Source organism: Diabrotica undecimpunctata, chromosome 7 (assembly GCF_040954645.1).
Source record: "Diabrotica undecimpunctata isolate CICGRU chromosome 7, icDiaUnde3, whole genome shotgun sequence".
NCBI classification, from domain to species: Eukaryota; Metazoa; Arthropoda; class Insecta; order Coleoptera; family Chrysomelidae; genus Diabrotica; species Diabrotica undecimpunctata.
In genome coordinates, this window is record NC_092809.1 from 59,609,006 (window position 1) to 59,628,887 (window position 19,882).

Below are 19,882 nucleotides of genomic sequence, written 5' to 3' on the forward strand. Positions count from 1 at the left end.
AATATGTCTAGAAATTTTAATATTTGCCCCATGGTAAGTTCTGTGAGAGACATCATAATGGTCACTTAAGTATTGCACTGCACAATTATTATTTTTTAATTTTACCATAAGTATTTTAAAACTGTTTTTTTGGAAAAAAATGAATAATAATTTTCTGTAATTTCCATATTGTATTTTTGGTCTTATCATATAACTGGAATTTAAATTGTGGTTTATGGCTTAGATTAACGAAACCGTAGATATAACATCGACAAGTGCGCAGCCTGTCCGTTTCCCCTTAATTCCCACTCCTTTATCCTGCCAATCAAAATAGCAGACAGAGTATACCCCTCCAGCACGGTCCGCCGGCAACGACTTGTTCACTATTTTAAATTTTTTACGTTAAATTGTGTGATTTTGTGTATTCAGTTTTCGGCTGTGTTAGTGTATTTTTTTATAAAATACCACGGTGTATAATTAAGAACTATATTTATCATTCAACTACAAATTGTGTGAAAGACAAAAAGGCAGCTAACCTATTTAGGTAAGTTTAAAATATTCTATTTGTAATATTGTATTCATTAGTAGCCATATTTGTATCGAGGGGAAGTGTTCGACGCTGTACTTCAGAACCGGACTTTTAAATTTTAAAAACTGCAATTTGTTTTGAGTGGTGATCTCAGATTAATGAGTGGTGATATTTAATTTCGCTTAACGTCATCATTTTGATACTTCTACGGTTTATTTGAAAGTGACATAAATTAAAGTAATTATCAATTATAAAAACCATTACATCCTTCTTATATAGATATTAATTTTTTTTGTAATTTTCGGTGAGGTAGTTGCTATCAATAGTTAGTTAATGTAACTCGTTTTAGTTTCCCTGCATCTAAAGAAATACGAGAGGCATGGATATTGTTTTCCAATATAGAGGGAAAAGAACTACCAAAAATCGCTCGTATGTGTAATTTGCATTTTACTGAAGATTCGTTGGACAGAGAAAAATCGCCGTTTAAAATGTATCTAACGAAAAATGCTGTACTCACTAAGGGGTGCCTACAATAAATAAATTTTAAATCCATATGCATGCAATATAACTTATTGAAGTCTTTAAACTATTATATATTTTTAGAATCAACCAATTTTAAGAAATACTGCAATGCGTGGAGAACATAATGTAGAAATATCTACATATCCATACCAACCGGAACCTAAAAAACAGGTAAATTTTATGCTAACCGGTCTAGCTGATGGGGGGTCACAACAATAACCCAACAGTTAGACAATTTAAAAGCGCGTATAAAAAATGATGCTGCATCTTGAATTAAGAGATTCATTTATGGGCAATTGTATTCCTTTGGAAACGATTTCAATTATGAAGCCTTGATGACGCATTGGACGAGACCAATAATCTGTCTGAAATTATATTTTGTATAGATGTTTCTGAATATAATAAAGAGGTAATAACATACATTTCTGGGTATGTTGTACGTAAAATTGCAGATTGCAGCCCAGTTAAAATGCGAGAACTGTATTGAGAGCTTGTGTGGAGACAGAAATGATTTTATGATTTCTGTCATTAATTAGAAAGATAAATGGAATGCATTAACTTACCTTTCAGCTGATGTTATTTTAATTTGTAGCACTGCAGAAAAAGTTTTACAATATCACATCAACATAGGTAAAAGAATAAATGTAAGTGTTGTAAATAACCAAGTATTTTATAATCTTTTAAATAAAAAGCTTTTTGAGAACAACAAGATCCATTTCTCAGAACAAAACTCTTTAACGTCACATTTTACTAATTTAGTTAAAATTATTGTGTTAACTTACACCAACATTAGAATACACCATTATAATAAAAATTTATTAGATAAGACTGTCAGTAAGGGGATACTGTATAATAAATTGGCACTATTTTCTGGTTGCTAATACCACCAATGTTTCGTTCGCGTAGAATAGCCCCGGATATGGGACAGCAATGTTTTTAAAAGAATTTTATTGTACTGACTCACAGGAAAGTATGCACTTAATTTGTATGGGGAATTAAGCATTCAATTGCACTACACATACCAATAACTCGATGTGTTTTTTATTCACTAAAATTTTAAACATGGTTTTTTTTGTATACCATCATGGCCTCCAAACCTCAAATAGCTTTTCGTCTGAAGATGTTAAAGAAATTTAACGAAATATAACGAACTCGTTGTAAAGAGCACACGTTGGCTTTCATTTCAGCTGCTAACCCAATTAACTTCACCATTGACATATAATATATATATATATATATATATATATATATATATATATATATATATATATATAATCACTATAATCACTAATATCTGTAAAACATTCGAATACTGTACTTTAAATTAACTCATATTAAAATGAAATAGAATTTGTTTCGAAAATATCTTACCGATTTAACTCATATTAGTTTTAGTTATTGTTTTAAATAAATTATTTAATAATTAAATCACCGTTATTTCATTACTCCAAAATTGTCCTAAGTACGTACCTGTCACTCCTCCCACCCATTAGCCCTAACGTGAAATATTTGGCAGGCTTTGCGCATCTGTTTCTTGCCTGAACGTTATATCTATGGTTTCTTTAATCTAAGGTTTATGGGTTATTAACTTTTTAGAAGTTAAATTGGGTTAAGTTAGGTTTTCAGTACAAACTTTGGTACAAGTAAGGGACATTTTTCACATTTGGTCCCAGTGAAGATAGCCTCAAATGAGTTGGACAGAAGGAATTATTGGTGTTTGGCAGTGTTAAAATTTACATTACAAATGAAACATATGCAATCAAAGGCATTAGCAAAAAAAAGTTTTAAAATGGCTTTTAAAAGTTAATAGTAAAATGTCAGTATAAATAAAAAAGTTAAAAAGACATCTGTTGCAATCTGGCAACTGGTGATTTGAGTGTTCTGGCTCTATTGGCTAATTTATCAAAGGGCAATTGCCAAAAAAACTTTCTAATAATTGCATTTGCAATTCATAGCAAACAAAACGAATATTAATTACAATATTTCCTTCTATGAAACTTAATTGACAGCTAATTTGAGGCTATCTTCACTGGGACCAAATGTGAAAAACATCCCAAATAACCTCAGACCTAACAGGCTCAGCTTCGATAACAAGGTCAAATTTACCCAAACGTCAAAAGTTTGAATCTTTCTAGCGGTAAATTTAAATATTGGTTGTCTTTATACTTACGAGAGTATATCACAAAATTAAAAATATAATAATTGACAATTACAATTGTTACTAGCGTAGAAACAACCGTTTCGATATACAACGTAATATACTACGATTTTTACTGTCTGGGTTATCGAAATTTCAGACAAGAGTCTTAAGAGATAGAGATAATTAATCTACTTTTATATATAACTCTTTATATATAAAATAACTTCTAGAGCATTGGTAAGTCTTTTCCATTACATATTTTTTTCTATATTAGTAAAAATTTGATCAGCTACTGATATGTCACCACATGGCGGCAAGAAAAAGCCACCTGATCTCCAAGCGATCAATAATAATAATGAAAACAATAATATGGATATTTCGAATAATGAAAATAATACGATAATAAATGATAAGTCTGATAATGAGAAAAAAAAAATAAATTTAATCAAAGTGACAACAGATACAAGAATAATGCTGTAGGGCAATACTTAGTTGTAGTAGAAGGAATCGAGAAAAAATCCAAAATAGGCAAGTATAATCACTTGCAAATAGCAAATGACCTCTCCAATTTAATTTAAAAGATATCTTGGAGGTTAAAGTCAAAGGTATAAATAAAATTGGTGTTTCTTTCGCAAACAGCGAAGCGGCTAACAATTTTATTAATAACCCTATCAATCTTAAAGATAAATATAAAATATATATTCCATATAATCAAATAACATGTAAGGGCATCATCAGAGATGTTAACCCGTCACTAACCGAAGATCAAATCAAAAAATCATTAATCTCACCCTTCGATGTTATAGACATCAAAAGACTAAACAGGAAAATTATTAAAGATGATAACTCAGTTGAATATGCTCCTACAGGCACAATACTTATAACTTTTGATGGTAAGATATTACCAAGAGAAATAAAAATTAGTTAACTTAAATTCAACATTATTCCATATGTGTCAAGAGTCACACAATATTATAAATGTTTGATATATGGTTATACCAGGACTCTTTGCAGAACTAAACCAAAATGTCATAATTGTGGACAACAGGTGGAAGAGGGTGAATTAGAGTCACATCTAGAGGCAAAATGCCCAACGATTTGCATATATTTTAAGAGTCCTGAGCATAACTCAGTTAATAAAAAGTGTCCTGAATATACCAGACAAACAGAAATTAAAAAGTTAATGGCATATGAAAACTTATCATTTTATGAAGCTGCACAACTAACACCAAAAAATTACTTAAGTAAAGAATATAGAAAACAAAATAGTCAATACCATACAGCTAACTTCCCAAGCATAAAACCAAAACATAATACAGAAAACAACAGTATTAATATTAATCAAAGAAGAACTACTGCAAGCCAGTGCATAAATTCTAAAAGGAGTTACGTTTCTGCTGTCAAATCAACGGGAACAATAAAGAAAAGAAATATTTCAATTATAAAACTATACATGAATCGCAATTATTAAATCAAAATGGTAGATTATCTCAACTAAATAGTACAGTTCAAATTAATGACACTCCATCTATATCTGGTATTAATAATAACAATTTAAAACATAATTTTAATAAATCAACGCCTGTTAGTGCATCACAAAATTACTGTAATACAATAGACGATTTATACAGAAAATTTACAAATATGAATAAAGAAGAACAAATTAAAATTAGAGAATTAATATTAACATATTCAGAACTCAACAAATCAGTTCCTGATCTAGACGATCAGGATAAATATTATTAAAAAAATTAAACACATTATGAGTTATACCAACAACTTACTTAACAACATTAGTTTGATGCAATGGAACATGAATGGCTTTCAATCCAATAATTACAACCTGAATATCTTGATAACAGAACATTCTCCTGATATCATTATATTAAATGAAACCAAACTTAAACCTCATCAAATATGTAGAATCAAAGGTTATGATGTAATTAGGGAAGATATAGAAAATGGAGCAGGCGGTATTGCCACACTCATTAAAAATAATCTAATTTACAGTAGGGTTAATTTAGACTCCAAATGGCAAAGCCCTAAATTTAGATGTATAGCTATCAAAATAGATAAATGTACAATTATAAACATTTACTCAAACCCAAAAATAAATTATCATATAATTTTTTTGAATATATATATATATATATATATATATATATATATATATATATATATATATATATATATATATATATAATTGGAACAATGTGCTCATTATGGGAGACTTGAATGCACATCACCCATGTTGGGGTAGTCAAGTAGGTAATAGAAATGGTAACCTTTTATTAAAAATCTTTGACGAGTTTAATTATAGAGTAGACTCCCTCTATAACGAGAACTGAAATGACAGAATAATTGCCTCGTTATAAGCCGATCTCGTTATATCAGACAATAATAATACTGTGCATACATATGAATCTGTAGTTTTCTAAAAACCATTAACTTCCTATAGTGAAGCCATTCGGAGCAATATAAGATGCTAATAAATATTGTTTGAATGGCGTTTTTGAAAAAAAGTTATTTACTTTTATTGTCAATGAAATATATTAAAACATAAAAGAGTTGTTTACTTTTATTATCAATGATATACGTTAAAACAAAAAATCTGTACTTATATTTTTTTCCAACTACATACTGTATAAAGCGTATTTTCAAGGATAACATAAACTATTGCTTCTGCAATTTTAAGAACTCTGTCATTTTTAACTGCTTTAAATGGTCTAATATCATTCTATCATATTTTCTAAAGATGTGAAACAGTTGTATTTATTCATTGTAAAGAAGTTTATTGCGGGCTGCAGTTAAGTTTATTGAGGGGCTGTTTGAAAAGGTATTTATTTATAGCCACGACCCGACCAAAAACGTAAAAAACACGTTTTTGGATATTATTTTTTCTCGTTATAACCAAATTTGCCTCGCTATAGACGGTTATAGTTCAACAGAAATTTGACGGGACATCTAATGTATCTCGTTATAAGCGAAACCTCGTAATAACCGTCTTCGTTATAGAGGGAGTATACTGTATATACTTAAATGAGGGAAGAAGTACTAGAATTCATACCCCACTAGAGGGATCCAGCCTTGTAGATCTATCATTTGTATCCGACTCTCTAGCAATACAATGTACATGGAATGTCTTGAAAGATTGTGGTAGTAGCGATCATTTTCCTACAATTATTCTAATGAAAATTAACCATAGTGAAGGAAAAAGCATTACAACCAATAAAAACTTAAATTTTAGAAACAACATTAGAGAAATTGATTGGAACAAGTATAGTAAATACATAGAAGAACATTTAAATATAGAAAATCAATCCTATGACCACTTCACAAGTATAATTAACCAAGCAGTAGAAATTGCTATCCCAAATAAACAAGGTAGAGGCATAAGAAAACTGCAATATCAAAAAGAGTACCTTGGTGGGACCAGGAATGCACTGAAATAATAAATAAAAGAAAAGAGGCGTTAAAGGAATTTAAAAATAATTTTAATCTTAATAATTATATCAATGCAAAACACATAATTGCTAAATCCAAACGACTTCTAAAAACAATAAAGAAGCAAAAGTTTATGGAATATTGTGGGAGTATTAATAGAAACATAGACATCAGCTCTATTTGGCAAACTATAAGAAAATTTAAAAATGCATTCTCTCAACCATCAAACAATAAACTTCCCAATGAAAAAATAAGTTATGAAATATTAACTAATCTTTCAGTAACTAATATTGAACCGGATTTTGAATTACAGACCATTGATCACTTGTCTAGTGAATTCAATCTCACGGAATTAAAAAATAGTCTATTTTTAAAGAAAAACACATCACCAGGCCTTGATAATATTAACTTTAATATGTTAAAACATTTACCTGAAATAGGGCTACTATGGTTACTTAATTTATACAACAAGGTTAAAGAAGGTGAACTGATTCCCAATGAGTGGAAAACTCAGATTATTATAAGTATTCCTAAGAACAACAAAATTCAAAATTATAATTTAAGAGCAGAAAATTATAGGGCTCTGGGACTTTCATCATGTATAGTAAAACTTCTGGAATCAATGATTAAAAGTAGGCTGGATTGGATCGTGGAAAATCAAAAAACCTTTAGCCAATTTCAAGTAGGATTTAGAAAAGGTATGGGAGTTAATGATAATTTAAATTATTTAAACACTTATGTTCAATTGGCTTTCTCACAAAACCAATATGTAAATGCTACTTTCTTAGATATTAAAGCAGCTTTCGATCATGTGAATATTTACATACTATACAGACTTCTTAATAATCTTTATATTCCAGTAGACATCAATAACCTTATATTTCATTTCTTAAACAATAGGACTCTATATGTTAAAAATCATTATCACAAAATGGTTGGACCATCGCATACTACACAAGGTCTAATACAAGGCTCACCTTTAAGCCCAATATTAGGTATTCATTATTTATCTTAAAAATATATACACAATAATACCCTGAAAATTGTGTACTTCTGTCATATGCAGATGATCTAATTATCTTAACAAAAGGTAGTACTTTTAACCATATAGCAAATCAGGTAAACTTTATCCTATATGAATTGTCCAAATGGTTTGATACACATAATCTTAAACTATCCTCATCAAAATGCGAGACTTTATGGTTTAAAATGAACCGACCTATTAGATATCCACCAGATATAAAAATTAATGACTATATAATCCCTAATGTTCTGTCGAAAAAATATTTAGGTATAATATTTAAGCACAATCTAAATTGGTCAGACCAAATAGATAACATGATTAATAAAGCCCAAAACGGCATTAATATAATATGTGCTTTTTGTAGAGTATGGTGGGGATCAGACCCAAGAACACTAAAATTAATATATAATGGCTTGATACAATCACAATTAGATTATGGCGCTAGTATAATTAATAACTTCTCTCAACAAAATTTTATGAAATTAAACCGAATACAATTCTAAGCTTTGAGAACAACACATGGGATGATGAAATCTACTCCCACTAATGTCATTTTAGCAGAAAGTGCAACTATCGATCTACGCCATAGATTTAAATGGATTGCCACGAAATACATAGCAAAGATTAGCACAACTCCAAATCACTCATTATTAAATATGCTTCTAGACTTAAAAAAATATCATGTTATCAACAAGGATATTGGAAGGGAAAAAATCCAACATATTTGATTGACGCTCTAACAGCAGTTAAAAAGTTTTTACCATCAATGAACACAAGTGACATACCAGCCTGCTACTCAAATGAATATGATATCTACACTTATAATGTACCAATTATAAAAACAATATTAAAAAAAAATAGTTCCCATAACCTTTGGGAATATTATAATTTTGTAAATTCGTATTACTATAATTACATACAAAAATATTTACAGATGCTTCAAAAAAACAAAAAAAAAAATCAAAACCTTGAGGAAGTAAAGACGGGCATAGGAATACACATACCTAGTATAAATTATTCCTTTTCTGAAAAAATTCCTTCACTTATTAATATCTGTACAGCAGAAATAATAGCTATTCAAAAGGGTCTAATGATTTGTGAGGAAAAAAATTTTGATAAAGCGGTATTTACGGACTCAAAGAGCGCTATAGACAACATTAATAACAATATGATAACTGCAACAAAGGATCACAGAGTCTTGCAAGTTAAAAATAAACTATACTATTTAAATAAATATGGGAAAGATATTAGATTATGTTGGATTCCTGGACATAATGATATCAAGGGAAATGAAATAGCTGACAAACTGGCAAAGATTGGGGCTGAATTAAATATTCCTGCTAAAATTCGATTAAGTAACTTGGATATCATGCCATTATTAAAAAATAAAATATGTTCTATGCATCAAAATAATTGGTTAAATTCTTTTCAATATAAAGGCAAGTGGTATAACAACATACAAAATTTTTTCCTATGGTCTGTTTTTTAACCAGGAGGAGTAATTCAAATTTTCCGCGCCGTAATTCTTGTTTCTAATTGGTCCAATCGCAGGCAAGTTTACTCCACTAAATTATGACATTTTGACACTAATGACATTTGTGAAATTTTAAAATTCAAAATTTATATCGACAATTTTTTGTATTTTCTGCAGTATTCCTTACATTTTTTAGATTTTTCGTTTGTATTTATATAAAAACAGTTCTTTTCAGAACTATTTAGCGACATATTAGTGATTAGTGTTATTAAGATAACACTATGGATTCAATTAATTTTTCTCCACCAAAAAAACGCCGAGTACATTTGGGTCATTTATCTACAAATGAGAAACAATGCATTATAAACATGTATAAACAAATCAAAAGTGATAATTCTGGAATGAAAATAACAGCCACGGTAGCAAAAATAAAACAGGCAACAGGTTAGTTTTGCAGAATAGTTATAGTTAAAATCAAGACTTACTAAAGTAATGTGCTAATTTTAGGTGTTGCGAATTCAACTATTTACCGAACAATTAAAGAATATAAGCAAACTGGAACAGTAAGATGTCCTAAAAATATTGGCGGTCGACCTTCTATTCTTGCAACATATGATGAAAAAGTTAAAACATCTATACGCCAGATAGTACACAGCTTCTTTTTCAAGAATGAAATGCCTACATTAAATAAAATTTTAAGTGAAGTAAACAACCGCCTAGATCTTCCAAATATGTGTCGTTCATTATTATATAAATTCTTGAAGCAAATCAATTTTAAGTAAGTAAATATAGGTTAGCCACAATAATAAATAAAACGTGCAACCCAAAAAATATATTATGTCTGAATTAGGGAATCGATTAGAAGATAAAGAGCTTTAAAAATTACTGAAAATATAGATTTTTTTTCTATTTTCTTTGCTTATAACTTTAAAACTATTCATTTTGGAGCAAAGCCGTACAAAAATAAAATAAAGGTAATGATTAAATTTCCTGTTATACGAATAGAGGTTAAAACTGTCTTAATTTATTTCCATCCATCCATCCATCCAATGGCGCTACAGCCCAAATCGGGCCTTGGCCTCCTTCAACAGGCTTCTCCAACCATCTCTATTTACCGCTGTTCTTTTCCATGAACGCGTTCCCAGGCAGTTCCTGGCATCCTCATCGACTTCATCTTCCCATCTCTTTTTAGGTCTTCCAACAGGTCTTTTTCCCTGCATTCTTGCATTTAATAATTTTCTGGGGATTCTATTCTCATGCATGCGGACCACGTGCCCTGCCCATCGTAATCTCTGCAGTTTAGTATGTTGTGCTAGAGGTGGTTCGCTATATTGCTCGTATATTTCTCTATTGTACCTAATTCGCCAGTTGTTGTTTTCACTTATTGGGCCCAGGATCCTACGTAATATTTTTCTTTCAAACACATCTAATGCATTGGCAGATTTCTGTGTCACCACCCATGTTTCGCAACCATAACTTACTATGGGCCTGATTATTGTTTTATAGACCCGGAGTTTTGTTTTCCGGTGTACGTCTCGCGATTTGAATATGTGGCCCATCGCGAAATAGGCTTTATTTGCCAGCACAAGCCTTCTATTTATTTCCGGTTCTTCTTCATTGCTTGCGACCAGATCCATTCCTAGGTATGTGAATCTATTTACATGTTCTATATCGTCAATAAAGTGTTGTTGCACCGGTCTATTTGATCTGGTTTGTATGAGTAGTTTTGTTTTATTTGTATTTATTGCTAGCCCTACTGCTTCTGCACTCTGTTTCAACTCAACGTAGGTTTCTTCCGCTGCATTCATTGTTCTGCTCATTATGTTTATGTCATCTGCGTATGCTGCTAATTGGGTAGACTTGTTTGTAAGTATGTTATTTCCGCTCACCGTCAACCGTCTAATTACATATTCCAGAACAAGATTAAAGAGCGTTGGAGCTAGTCCGTCGCCTTGTTTCAGTCCTTGCGTTATCGTAAACGCATCAGTGATCTGTCCCTGAATACATACCTGTGCTTCTGTTTCTGTCATTGTCATTTGCACTAGTCGTATTAATTTTGATGGTATGCCAAATTCTTTCAGTATATTAGGTAGAATTGTTCTATCTATTGAATCATAGGCTTGTTTAAAATCTACAAAGAGATTGTAAACGTCCATGTCATATTCCCATGCTTTGGCTAGTATTTGTTTAACTGTAAATAGTTGGTCAATGGTAGATCTATTTTGCCTAAACCCTGCTTGATATTCCCCGATGATTTTTTCCGTGAGAGGTTGTAGTCTTCGATTAATGATGTTTGTGAGTATTTTGTATCCCGAACAAAGTAAAGAGATGCCTCTATAATTCTGACACAACAGTTTGTCTCCTTTTTTATGAATAGGGCAGATTATACTTTTCTTCCATTGTTGGGGAATTTCTTCTTCTATCCATATCTCTCGTATTAGCTGGTACATCTGTTGTGTCAAATTCCTTCCTCCTTGCTTGAGTAGTTCTGCCGGTATTTTATCTATTCCCGGTGCTTTATGGCTTTTTTGTATGTGGATTGCCGTTTGGACCTCCTCTAGCGTTGGGGGTCTAGTTAATTCATTTTCTTCTCCATCTTTCCCCAGTTCTTGTTGTTGTACCTCCTGTCGTGCCTGCTGCTGCCACTGTTGTTGTAATGGTAGTTGTGTCCCTTTGTTTAGTAATTCCTTAAAATATGTCATCCAGGTTCTCTTAATTTCGTCCATATCGCTAATGATTTCACCTTTCTTATTTTTGCAGAGGCTAGTCCTCGGTTTGTATCCTTGTCTTAGATGTTTGATTAATTGGTATGCGCTACGTGTTTCGTTTTCCTTAAACTCTCTCTCTATGTTTAGTATCCGTTGGTTTTCATACTTTCTCTTTTTCTGCCTGCACAGTTTATCTGCTCTTCGTCTTTTGTTCTCATGTTCTGTTTTTCTCTCTCTAGTACGTCTGAGTATGTAATTCTTATGCGCTTCATTTCTTTCCTGTATAGCTTGTTTGCATTCTTCATCGAACCATGTTTCTTCTCTCCGTTGTGTCTTTGTTCCTAAGACTTCTTTCGCTGTGTTGAGTATGATACTGCTTATTGTGTTCCATTGGTTTTCTATTGTAGAGTCTGCTCTGTTTTCTTCTAGTAATTTTTCATCCACTGTTCTCTCAAATCTTTCTTGTACCTCAGAGACTTTTAGGTTGTCTAAGTTTAGTTTTTCTTGTTTTGTATATTTTTCCTTTACCTGTCGACTGATTTTGCATCTAAACCGTGCCTGTACTAGCAGATGGTCTGAGTCACAGCTTGCACCACGTCTGCTTTTTACATCTAATATACTCGTCGCCATTCTTTTTTCAGCCAGTATATGGTCTATTTGATTGATCGTATTTCCGTCAGGTGATATCCAGGTGCCCTTATGTATGTCCCGATGTGGGAAGCATGTCGAACTGATAATCATATTCTTTCCAGCTGCGAAATCTATTAGAAACTGACCATTCTCATTTGTGTCTCTATGCAAACTATGTTTCCCTATTACCCCTGTGTATTCTTCTTCTTTTCCGATCTTGGCGTTTGTGTCGCCTATCACCATTTTCATGTCGTTTCTTGGTATTGAGTCATAGATTCGTTCTAAATCTTGATAAAAGGCTACCTTAGTGTCTTCTTCCTGTTCATTTGTGGGACAGTGTACATTTATAAGGGTTATGTTAAAGAAATGCGTTTTTATCCTAAGCTTGCAGATTCTTTCATTGATGGCTTGAAAGTCTGTTATCAGGTGCTTCATTTTATTATCTACGATAAAGGCTACTCCAAATTCTTTATTTCCTTCATCTTTACCGCTATACAGTATAGTGTGTGTTTTAGTGTCCCGGATACCTTTTCCCAACCATTTAGTCTCTTGTACTGCAGTGATTCCTATTTTATATCTTTTCAGTTCGTGTAGAAGGATCCTCTGTGCTCCTGGTCTATTTAGCGTTCTGACATTCCATGTTCCCAGCGTAAATTCCATATTCCGTTGCCAGAGTCGTCGTCTTGATATCCGTCCATTCCGAGGCCTATCTGAAGGTTTCGTAGTAGTACTTTTTTACAAGAATAGGTTACTGGCCTATCGCCCAACCCCCTTTTCGGAGGACCATTTCTCCCTTCCTCGTCAGCCCTGACCCTACTTTCCATTGGGGTTGGTTACCCAATCTCCGGTAAGGTTGCTCAGGTTTGCCGGGGTTCACCCATGTGATTGAGCCACACTTCTTGGAGGTGAGGATAGGAATTGAGTAGGAGTGGCTAGAGGTGTTATCAGGAAGCAACACCTTGTATTGCGCATCACTACTCCTTAGAACCCCCTTAATTTATTTCCCTTGCTGCAAAATAGCAATACCATTAATCCAAAAGATGCTTTAATGTTGTTAAAAATAAATTAACAAAATATAACTACTTCTTTTTTCCTATGTTGTAGACCTTTTAACGCTCTAAATGCAAATTGTCTCATTTGAAAGCTGTATAATTAGTTAAACAATCTTTGTTTAATTAAATAGTCTTTATTTGATCAAGGAAATATAAACACAGATGACATATTCTTCTGGGGCAAAATCAGAACCGCTGAAACTGATAAGTACCCCGCCAGGTAAAAAAAAATTAACAAAAAAATTTAATTTGTTTAAACAAAGATTGTTTAAATAATTATAGACTATTCAAATGAGAATATTTCTATTTATAACGTTAAAAGGTATATGTGTGGTAAGTTTTTGTAAAAAAAATTCCACAACGTAGGAAGAAATACCTATGTGGTTTTATTTTGTTATAAATAAATTAATTTATTACAACAAAACTAAAGCCTTTTTGGCATTTAGAAGTGCGTTAGTAAGGTAGATGTGTGTTAGAAAAAAAATTATTTATTTATTATAATAAAATTAAAACATATTTGGAATTTGATAATGCGCTATTTAGCTGGCTCTACTCGAGTTACTTCGGATTAAAAAAAAATGAAGAAAATTGCTCGATTGGAAGCTGAGAAAATGCATTTTTTTATGTATACCGATTTTGAACTTTGAAGTTAAACTTTCTTCAATCTATTTTTTTTTTAATTTTTGGTATTTTTATACCAAATAATCGCTCAATACTGATTGTTTTTTGTTGTGTACTGTGTATATAGTGTAGAATGAAATATATATTACTTGAAAACTACTTTATTATAATATGTAAGTACAATACTAAAAACTATGAATCTTAACCTTCTGCCATCCGGTTCTCTCCTTCTTTTCTTTTCTGTTACCATCTGTAATACAAACTTAAATATATGCATCAAATATAACATTTTCTTCCTTGACAATGAATTTTTTTACAAATTCATTTTTACAATAGGTTTACATATTCTTGGAGATCTACTTAAGGTAGGTATAACTTTGGTATCAGAAATCGAAAATTGTCCAATAGATTTGTCAAATAAATCTTTATATTTTGTAAACAATTGTTGTAACTCCTTTTCTGCATTTGAGACAGTGTTCACATTGTGTAAATTTATATCTAATGAATGGATCCACTCTCTCCCAACCAATGAAGGACCTTCACCATCAAGTATATATAATTTCAAGAATTTAGTTTTATTCTGATGCTCAACTGTCACCAAAGCCATACCTAAAACATGTAATTCATTTTTACAGTAAGTAGCTAACTTTATATTAGTATTTTGTAATTGTAATTCAGTACAATTCTAATTAAATACATTTTTGTTAATAATACTGACTACAGCATCTGAATCAATTTCAAACTGTATCGGTTTGTTATTTACTTTCAAACTAATAATAAATTTATCTTTTAAATTAGTTGAATGTACATTTAAAATTTCCTCAACAGCATTTATGTTTTTAGTTTTCAAACAAACTTTTTGTAAATGTCCTCTTTTCTTACAAAAATTACATACCAAATTTTTCTTTTTACATTGATTGGCTAAATGAGAAGCATCCCCACAACGATAACATATACCTGTTTTAGTGTTTGAACTAGAATGTGTAATATTTGTACTTGAATTTACATTTTAACTTGTATTAGTATGTTTTTTACTCTTATTGAGTTTTGAATATTTTGTTAATTGAATTATTGTAATTTAATTGATTACTGTTCTTTTCTGATCGTTTCCAAACTACTGTCAATCTCTACTGCTCGATCCAAGTCTAGATTCCTTGTTTCCAATAGTCTTGCTTGTATTTTTTTTTGGAACGTAATCCAAAGACAAATTGGTTCCTTATTACAGATTTTAGATATGCTTAAAAATTGCAATTTATTGCTGTCTTCTGTAATGCTAGTAAGAATTCTTGCACTGATTCTCCCTCGGCTTATTTTCTGGTTTGAAACCTGTAAATTTCAGCAATTTCCAAAGGGACATGATTGTAAAAATTGTACATTACATAGTGTAATAATTTCATTCTATGTTTTATCATCTGGTACTTACTTGTCACATAGTGTATCATAGGCTTCAGGACCCATATAATGTAATAGATAAGATAATTTCATATTGTGATCTATTTCAAAAACTTTAAAAGCTCCTTCCAGGCGTTTCACCCATCGTGACAATTTTGTAACTGATTCATTAAACGATTCCACTGTAAATGTAGAATGAATTTGGGTATTTATTTCAGTTTGACTCACAGCTATTCCAGATGTATAAATTGTATATATGGATTCTGTGTTACTTCCTTAGCAACTTAAAATTCACAAATTGTGGGGCACTGCTCTAATTTTAATATGTATGTAAGTACAATCAAAGAATATAATACATATTCTTTGATAATACTAATACTAAAAGCAAAGCTTTGCTAAAAGCTACGAATCTTAACCTTAACCTTCTGCCATCATGCGATTCTCTTCATCCTTCATCTGCCATCATATTTTCTCTTCTCTTTCTTTACCTTCTGTAATACAAACTTAAATATATGCAACAAACATAACATTTTTATTTTATGTTATGAGTGTTTTAAACATATGAAAAAATGTATAGAGAAAGAGAACCGAAAAAATAAGGTAATGGTTCAAAAGTTACCATCCTACTGTTTAGGTATAGCTTCGTCGCAAATACCGGTCAAATTTGACCGATTGTATCTCAGGAACTACTCCTCGCAATTCAACTTTTTTTCTTTTACAAGAAGCGTCTACCGAGTCTTTTTTTCAATAATCTATTTGTTTATAAGCAAAAAAAATTGTTTATAACTTTAAAACATTGCTGAGACCGCCTAAATAATACGATTTCAATTCTGTAGTGTATTAGACCGGTAGAGTGCGTCTTTATATTTAAAAAAATTTGCAAACATCTAAATGGTCTAATGTTTGTTCTAAAAGTTTTTAAAAAATTTCAAATTTGGTGGACGGTTTGAGTAGATTATAAAAATTTTCTAAACCAATTACGAAGGACCTAAGTACAACCTAAATGGTTGGAAGACATTTTTAACCACTCATATATCATAGGAAATTTAATTATCTTTGTTTTATTTATGTACGACTTTCCTCCAAAATTAATAGTTTTAAAGTTATGAGCAAAGAAAGTAGACAAAAATCGATATTTTTAGTAATTTTTAAATATTTTAATGTTCTTATTAATGCTCCCGGCATATTTGAGAGGGAGCATGAGTCAATTGTTATTATTGAAGTTATTACCTAACTTTTTCTGCAAAAATCCGAATGCCACATGCCACCTCTCATATCCAAAAACAGACTTTTTTCACAGATCTGCCCTGGTCTAAATGTAACATTCTATTGTTTTGTAGGTACTTGAAGAGAAGTCGAACAAGTATTCTAATTGAACGTGATGATATTATCAGATGGAGGCGTAATTACCTAACTTCTATAAAAAGGTACAGAAGTGAAGGTAGGCCCATTTATTACCTTGACAAAACATGGGTAAATGAAGGTCACACCAAAGATAAAGTGTGGGTGGACTGTGCCATAAAAAACCCTAGACAGGCATTCGTTGAGGGGCTGTCTACTGGTTTGAGAAACCCATCGGGGAAAGGAAAACGCCTCATAGTTTTACATGTTGGATCAGAGTTAGGATTTGTTAATGAAGGGGTTTTACTTTTTGAGGGAAGAAAGACAGAGGATTACCATGAAGAAATGAATGCATCTGTTTTTGAAAATTGGTTTAATAGTATCTTGCAAAAATTACCAAAAAACGCTATCATTGTAATGGATAATGCATCATATCACAGCCGAAAAGTAGAAAAAATTCCGACAACATCATCAACAAAGAAATATATGCAAGAATGGTTACAAATAAAAAACATTCCTTTTGATATGGAGATGGTTAGGTCAGAACTTTTACATCTTGTACGTGTAAATAAAGATAAGTATAATATGTATGTAACTGATGAGATGGCTAAAACAAATGGTCAAATTGTACTGCGGCTGCCTCCATATCATTGCGAGTTGAATCCCATTGAGAAAATTTGGGCCCAGGTGAAAAATGAAGTGGCACTTAAAAACACGACATTCAAACTTAAAGAAGTAAAAAAACTTCTGTTACAAGCTCTCGAGAATGTAAACACAACACATTGGCAAAATTGTGTTAATCACATTCTCAAAGTGGAGGAAAAAATGTGTAAATTAGATGGCATCATGGATAGTGTAATAGAGCCGTTAATAATTCCAATTGGCAATGACAGTAACACAACTTCTTCAGAAGATGAATAAATTGTATCACTTGTATCTTCAAAGTAATTTCCTTCTCTAGATGTAAATTTTCATTTCATCTTTCTTATTCATTATCCAAGTGTTACAAGCATACAATGCCAATGGTCACGAACATTATACCATTGCACTACCTACTTTTAGTAGTCTCTTTTGTATTTCTTTCCTCTTTATCAATTATTGTCACTCACCAAATATTTGAATTTGCTATATGCTGTTCTCCTTAGGTCGAATAAAAATAAATATCACAGTTCACATACCTAATATATCATATCGTGTTTATGATCATCATATGAATCTGAAATTGGTTGTTTGGTGCAATGATAATTGGTTTCTAATAAGCATTAGTCAAATAACAAATCTAAGTTCCCTAACTTTTCTTCATCCTTTTTGCATGCTGTATGTGTACCTACATACTTTCCAATTTTCTGCAGTGACTTTCGATAAAGCTTCCTCAACATTCTTTTCACATCAACTAATTTGAATGTATGTAGTTTGTTTCTCGCTACGTCTTGATACAACAGTTATTTCTTCAATAACTGTTGTTTTTCGCTATGTCACCCTTTACATGTGTCCATACTAGCTCTATAGGGTTAAGTTGACAGTAATTATATGGGGATAAACGAAGTACAGTTATTCTGTCATTTTTAGCTTTTTCACTGATTACATATTTTTTATACTTTTGTTTGTGTTATTGAACAATAATTCATGAGTTCTTTTTTAACCATCATTTTATCAAATGTGATCTCTTTTCCTTTTAACTAATTAAGTAAATAATGCCTTTATAAAGCCAAAGTTGGTAGTTTTTCAATTAAACAACAATGGCAATTAACATTATCCATTACTATAACAGAATTTTGCGGTATGTTACTAACCGTCTGATACCATTAAATATTCTTCAAATACATACCTCTATTGTCATGATACTCTTTGGTGGTTCTTGAAGTACATTCTAAAAAACCACCATTTACAAAGCCAGTTTCAGATCCAATATGAATAATTATTAGTCCACCTTTTCCAATAGGTGGGTTCAAACCAGAGTAATAACCTTCCATAAAAGTCTATAATTGCAAGAAAATTGAGGCTTTTGAAATGTGGCTTTACCGTCGAATTCTGAAGATATCTTATACCGACCACGTTACTAATCAGGATGTTTTGTTGAGAACGCAAAAAGAAAAAGACCTGCTAACCACAATAGAATACCTCAGTCACATCATGAGGAACAGCGAAAGATATGAACTGCTGCAACTAATCTTGACTGGAAAAGTGGAAGGAAAACGTGAACGAGAAAGGCGAAGGATTTTCTGGCTGAAAAATCTACGTACATGGTTCAACACAACAACCACAAATCTTTTCAAAACAGCAGTTCGCAAAATTCAGATTGCCATGATGGATAAAGTAGTTCTGATTAAATTAAAATTACAGATTACAAATCGTTCTACTATTACATATATATATATATATATATATATATATATATATATATATATATATATATATATATATATATATATCTTAAAATGCTTCATATGTAACAAACTAAAATTTATAGATACCATTAACATTAGTAATTTTCTTGCTTCACTTTTCAAATTCCCAAACAACTCCAGTCTTGTTAAGAAGACTATGTCATCTACATAAATAGTATATGTATTGCTATTTACATGTGTAATTAATTTTATATTTGGTAAGGAAAGGTTTATCAAATAAACACTTATTTAAAAGGAGGAAAACTCATAGTCATTTATTTTAAAATTGAATATAAAAAATACATATTTAGAAATAAAATAAAAAAGAATAGGTATATCTAACATTTTACAAGGATTCAATAATATATTCTCAGAATAAACAAATTCTAGTTGAATATAGGTACAAGAGAAAGACAGAAGATTACTATATAAATTCAAAACATATGTAGTGAAAGTACAATAATAGAGTAGCAGTAGACAAGTACCTAGATAAAATAAACAATACACTGGAATCTGGCTAAATAGCATCTAACATAGCAAGACCAATCATTCATACCCAATTCATCATCACCAATCATTCAGGGCTCAATTAAACAACCAAGATAAGATATTACAAAAAAAAGTAAATTCCAATTGCAC

The 19,882-nt window shown here is 31.2% G+C and overlaps 3 protein-coding genes across 4 annotated transcripts in view; all 3 read left to right on the forward strand.

The window, feature by feature from the left end:
* The window catches only part of LOC140445395 (uncharacterized), a 114,935-nt gene that overhangs the window by 28,587 nt on the left and 66,466 nt on the right, over positions 1-19,882 (forward strand). The gene's annotated exons all lie outside the window — the stretch shown is intronic.
* Positions 1-19,882, forward strand: part of LOC140445396 (uncharacterized) — a 73,055-nt gene that overhangs the window by 502 nt on the left and 52,671 nt on the right. The gene's annotated exons all lie outside the window — the stretch shown is intronic.
* LOC140446113 (uncharacterized) lies at positions 4-19,135 on the forward strand. The gene is made up of 6 exons (XM_072538647.1): positions 4-33; positions 1,112-1,201; positions 3,401-3,407; positions 3,460-3,646; positions 9,603-9,890; positions 16,856-19,135. Exons 1-6 carry the CDS (start codon positions 4-6, stop codon positions 17,775-17,777), a joined length of 1,524 nt encoding a protein of 507 aa, XP_072394748.1. The 3' UTR covers positions 17,778-19,135.

Bases quoted from the DNA above. Each gene is read 5' to 3' on its own strand.
- LOC140446113 (XM_072538647.1), top strand. From the start codon at position 4: ATGTCTAGAAATTTTAATATTTGCCCCATG. The intron at 34-1,111 runs GTAAGTTCTGTG...ATATATTTTTAG, and splicing joins ATTTTAATATTTGCCCCATG to AATCAACCAATTTTAAGAAA. The intron at 3,647-9,602 runs GTAGGGCAATAC...GACTTACTAAAG, and splicing joins ACAGATACAAGAATAATGCT to TAATGTGCTAATTTTAGGTG.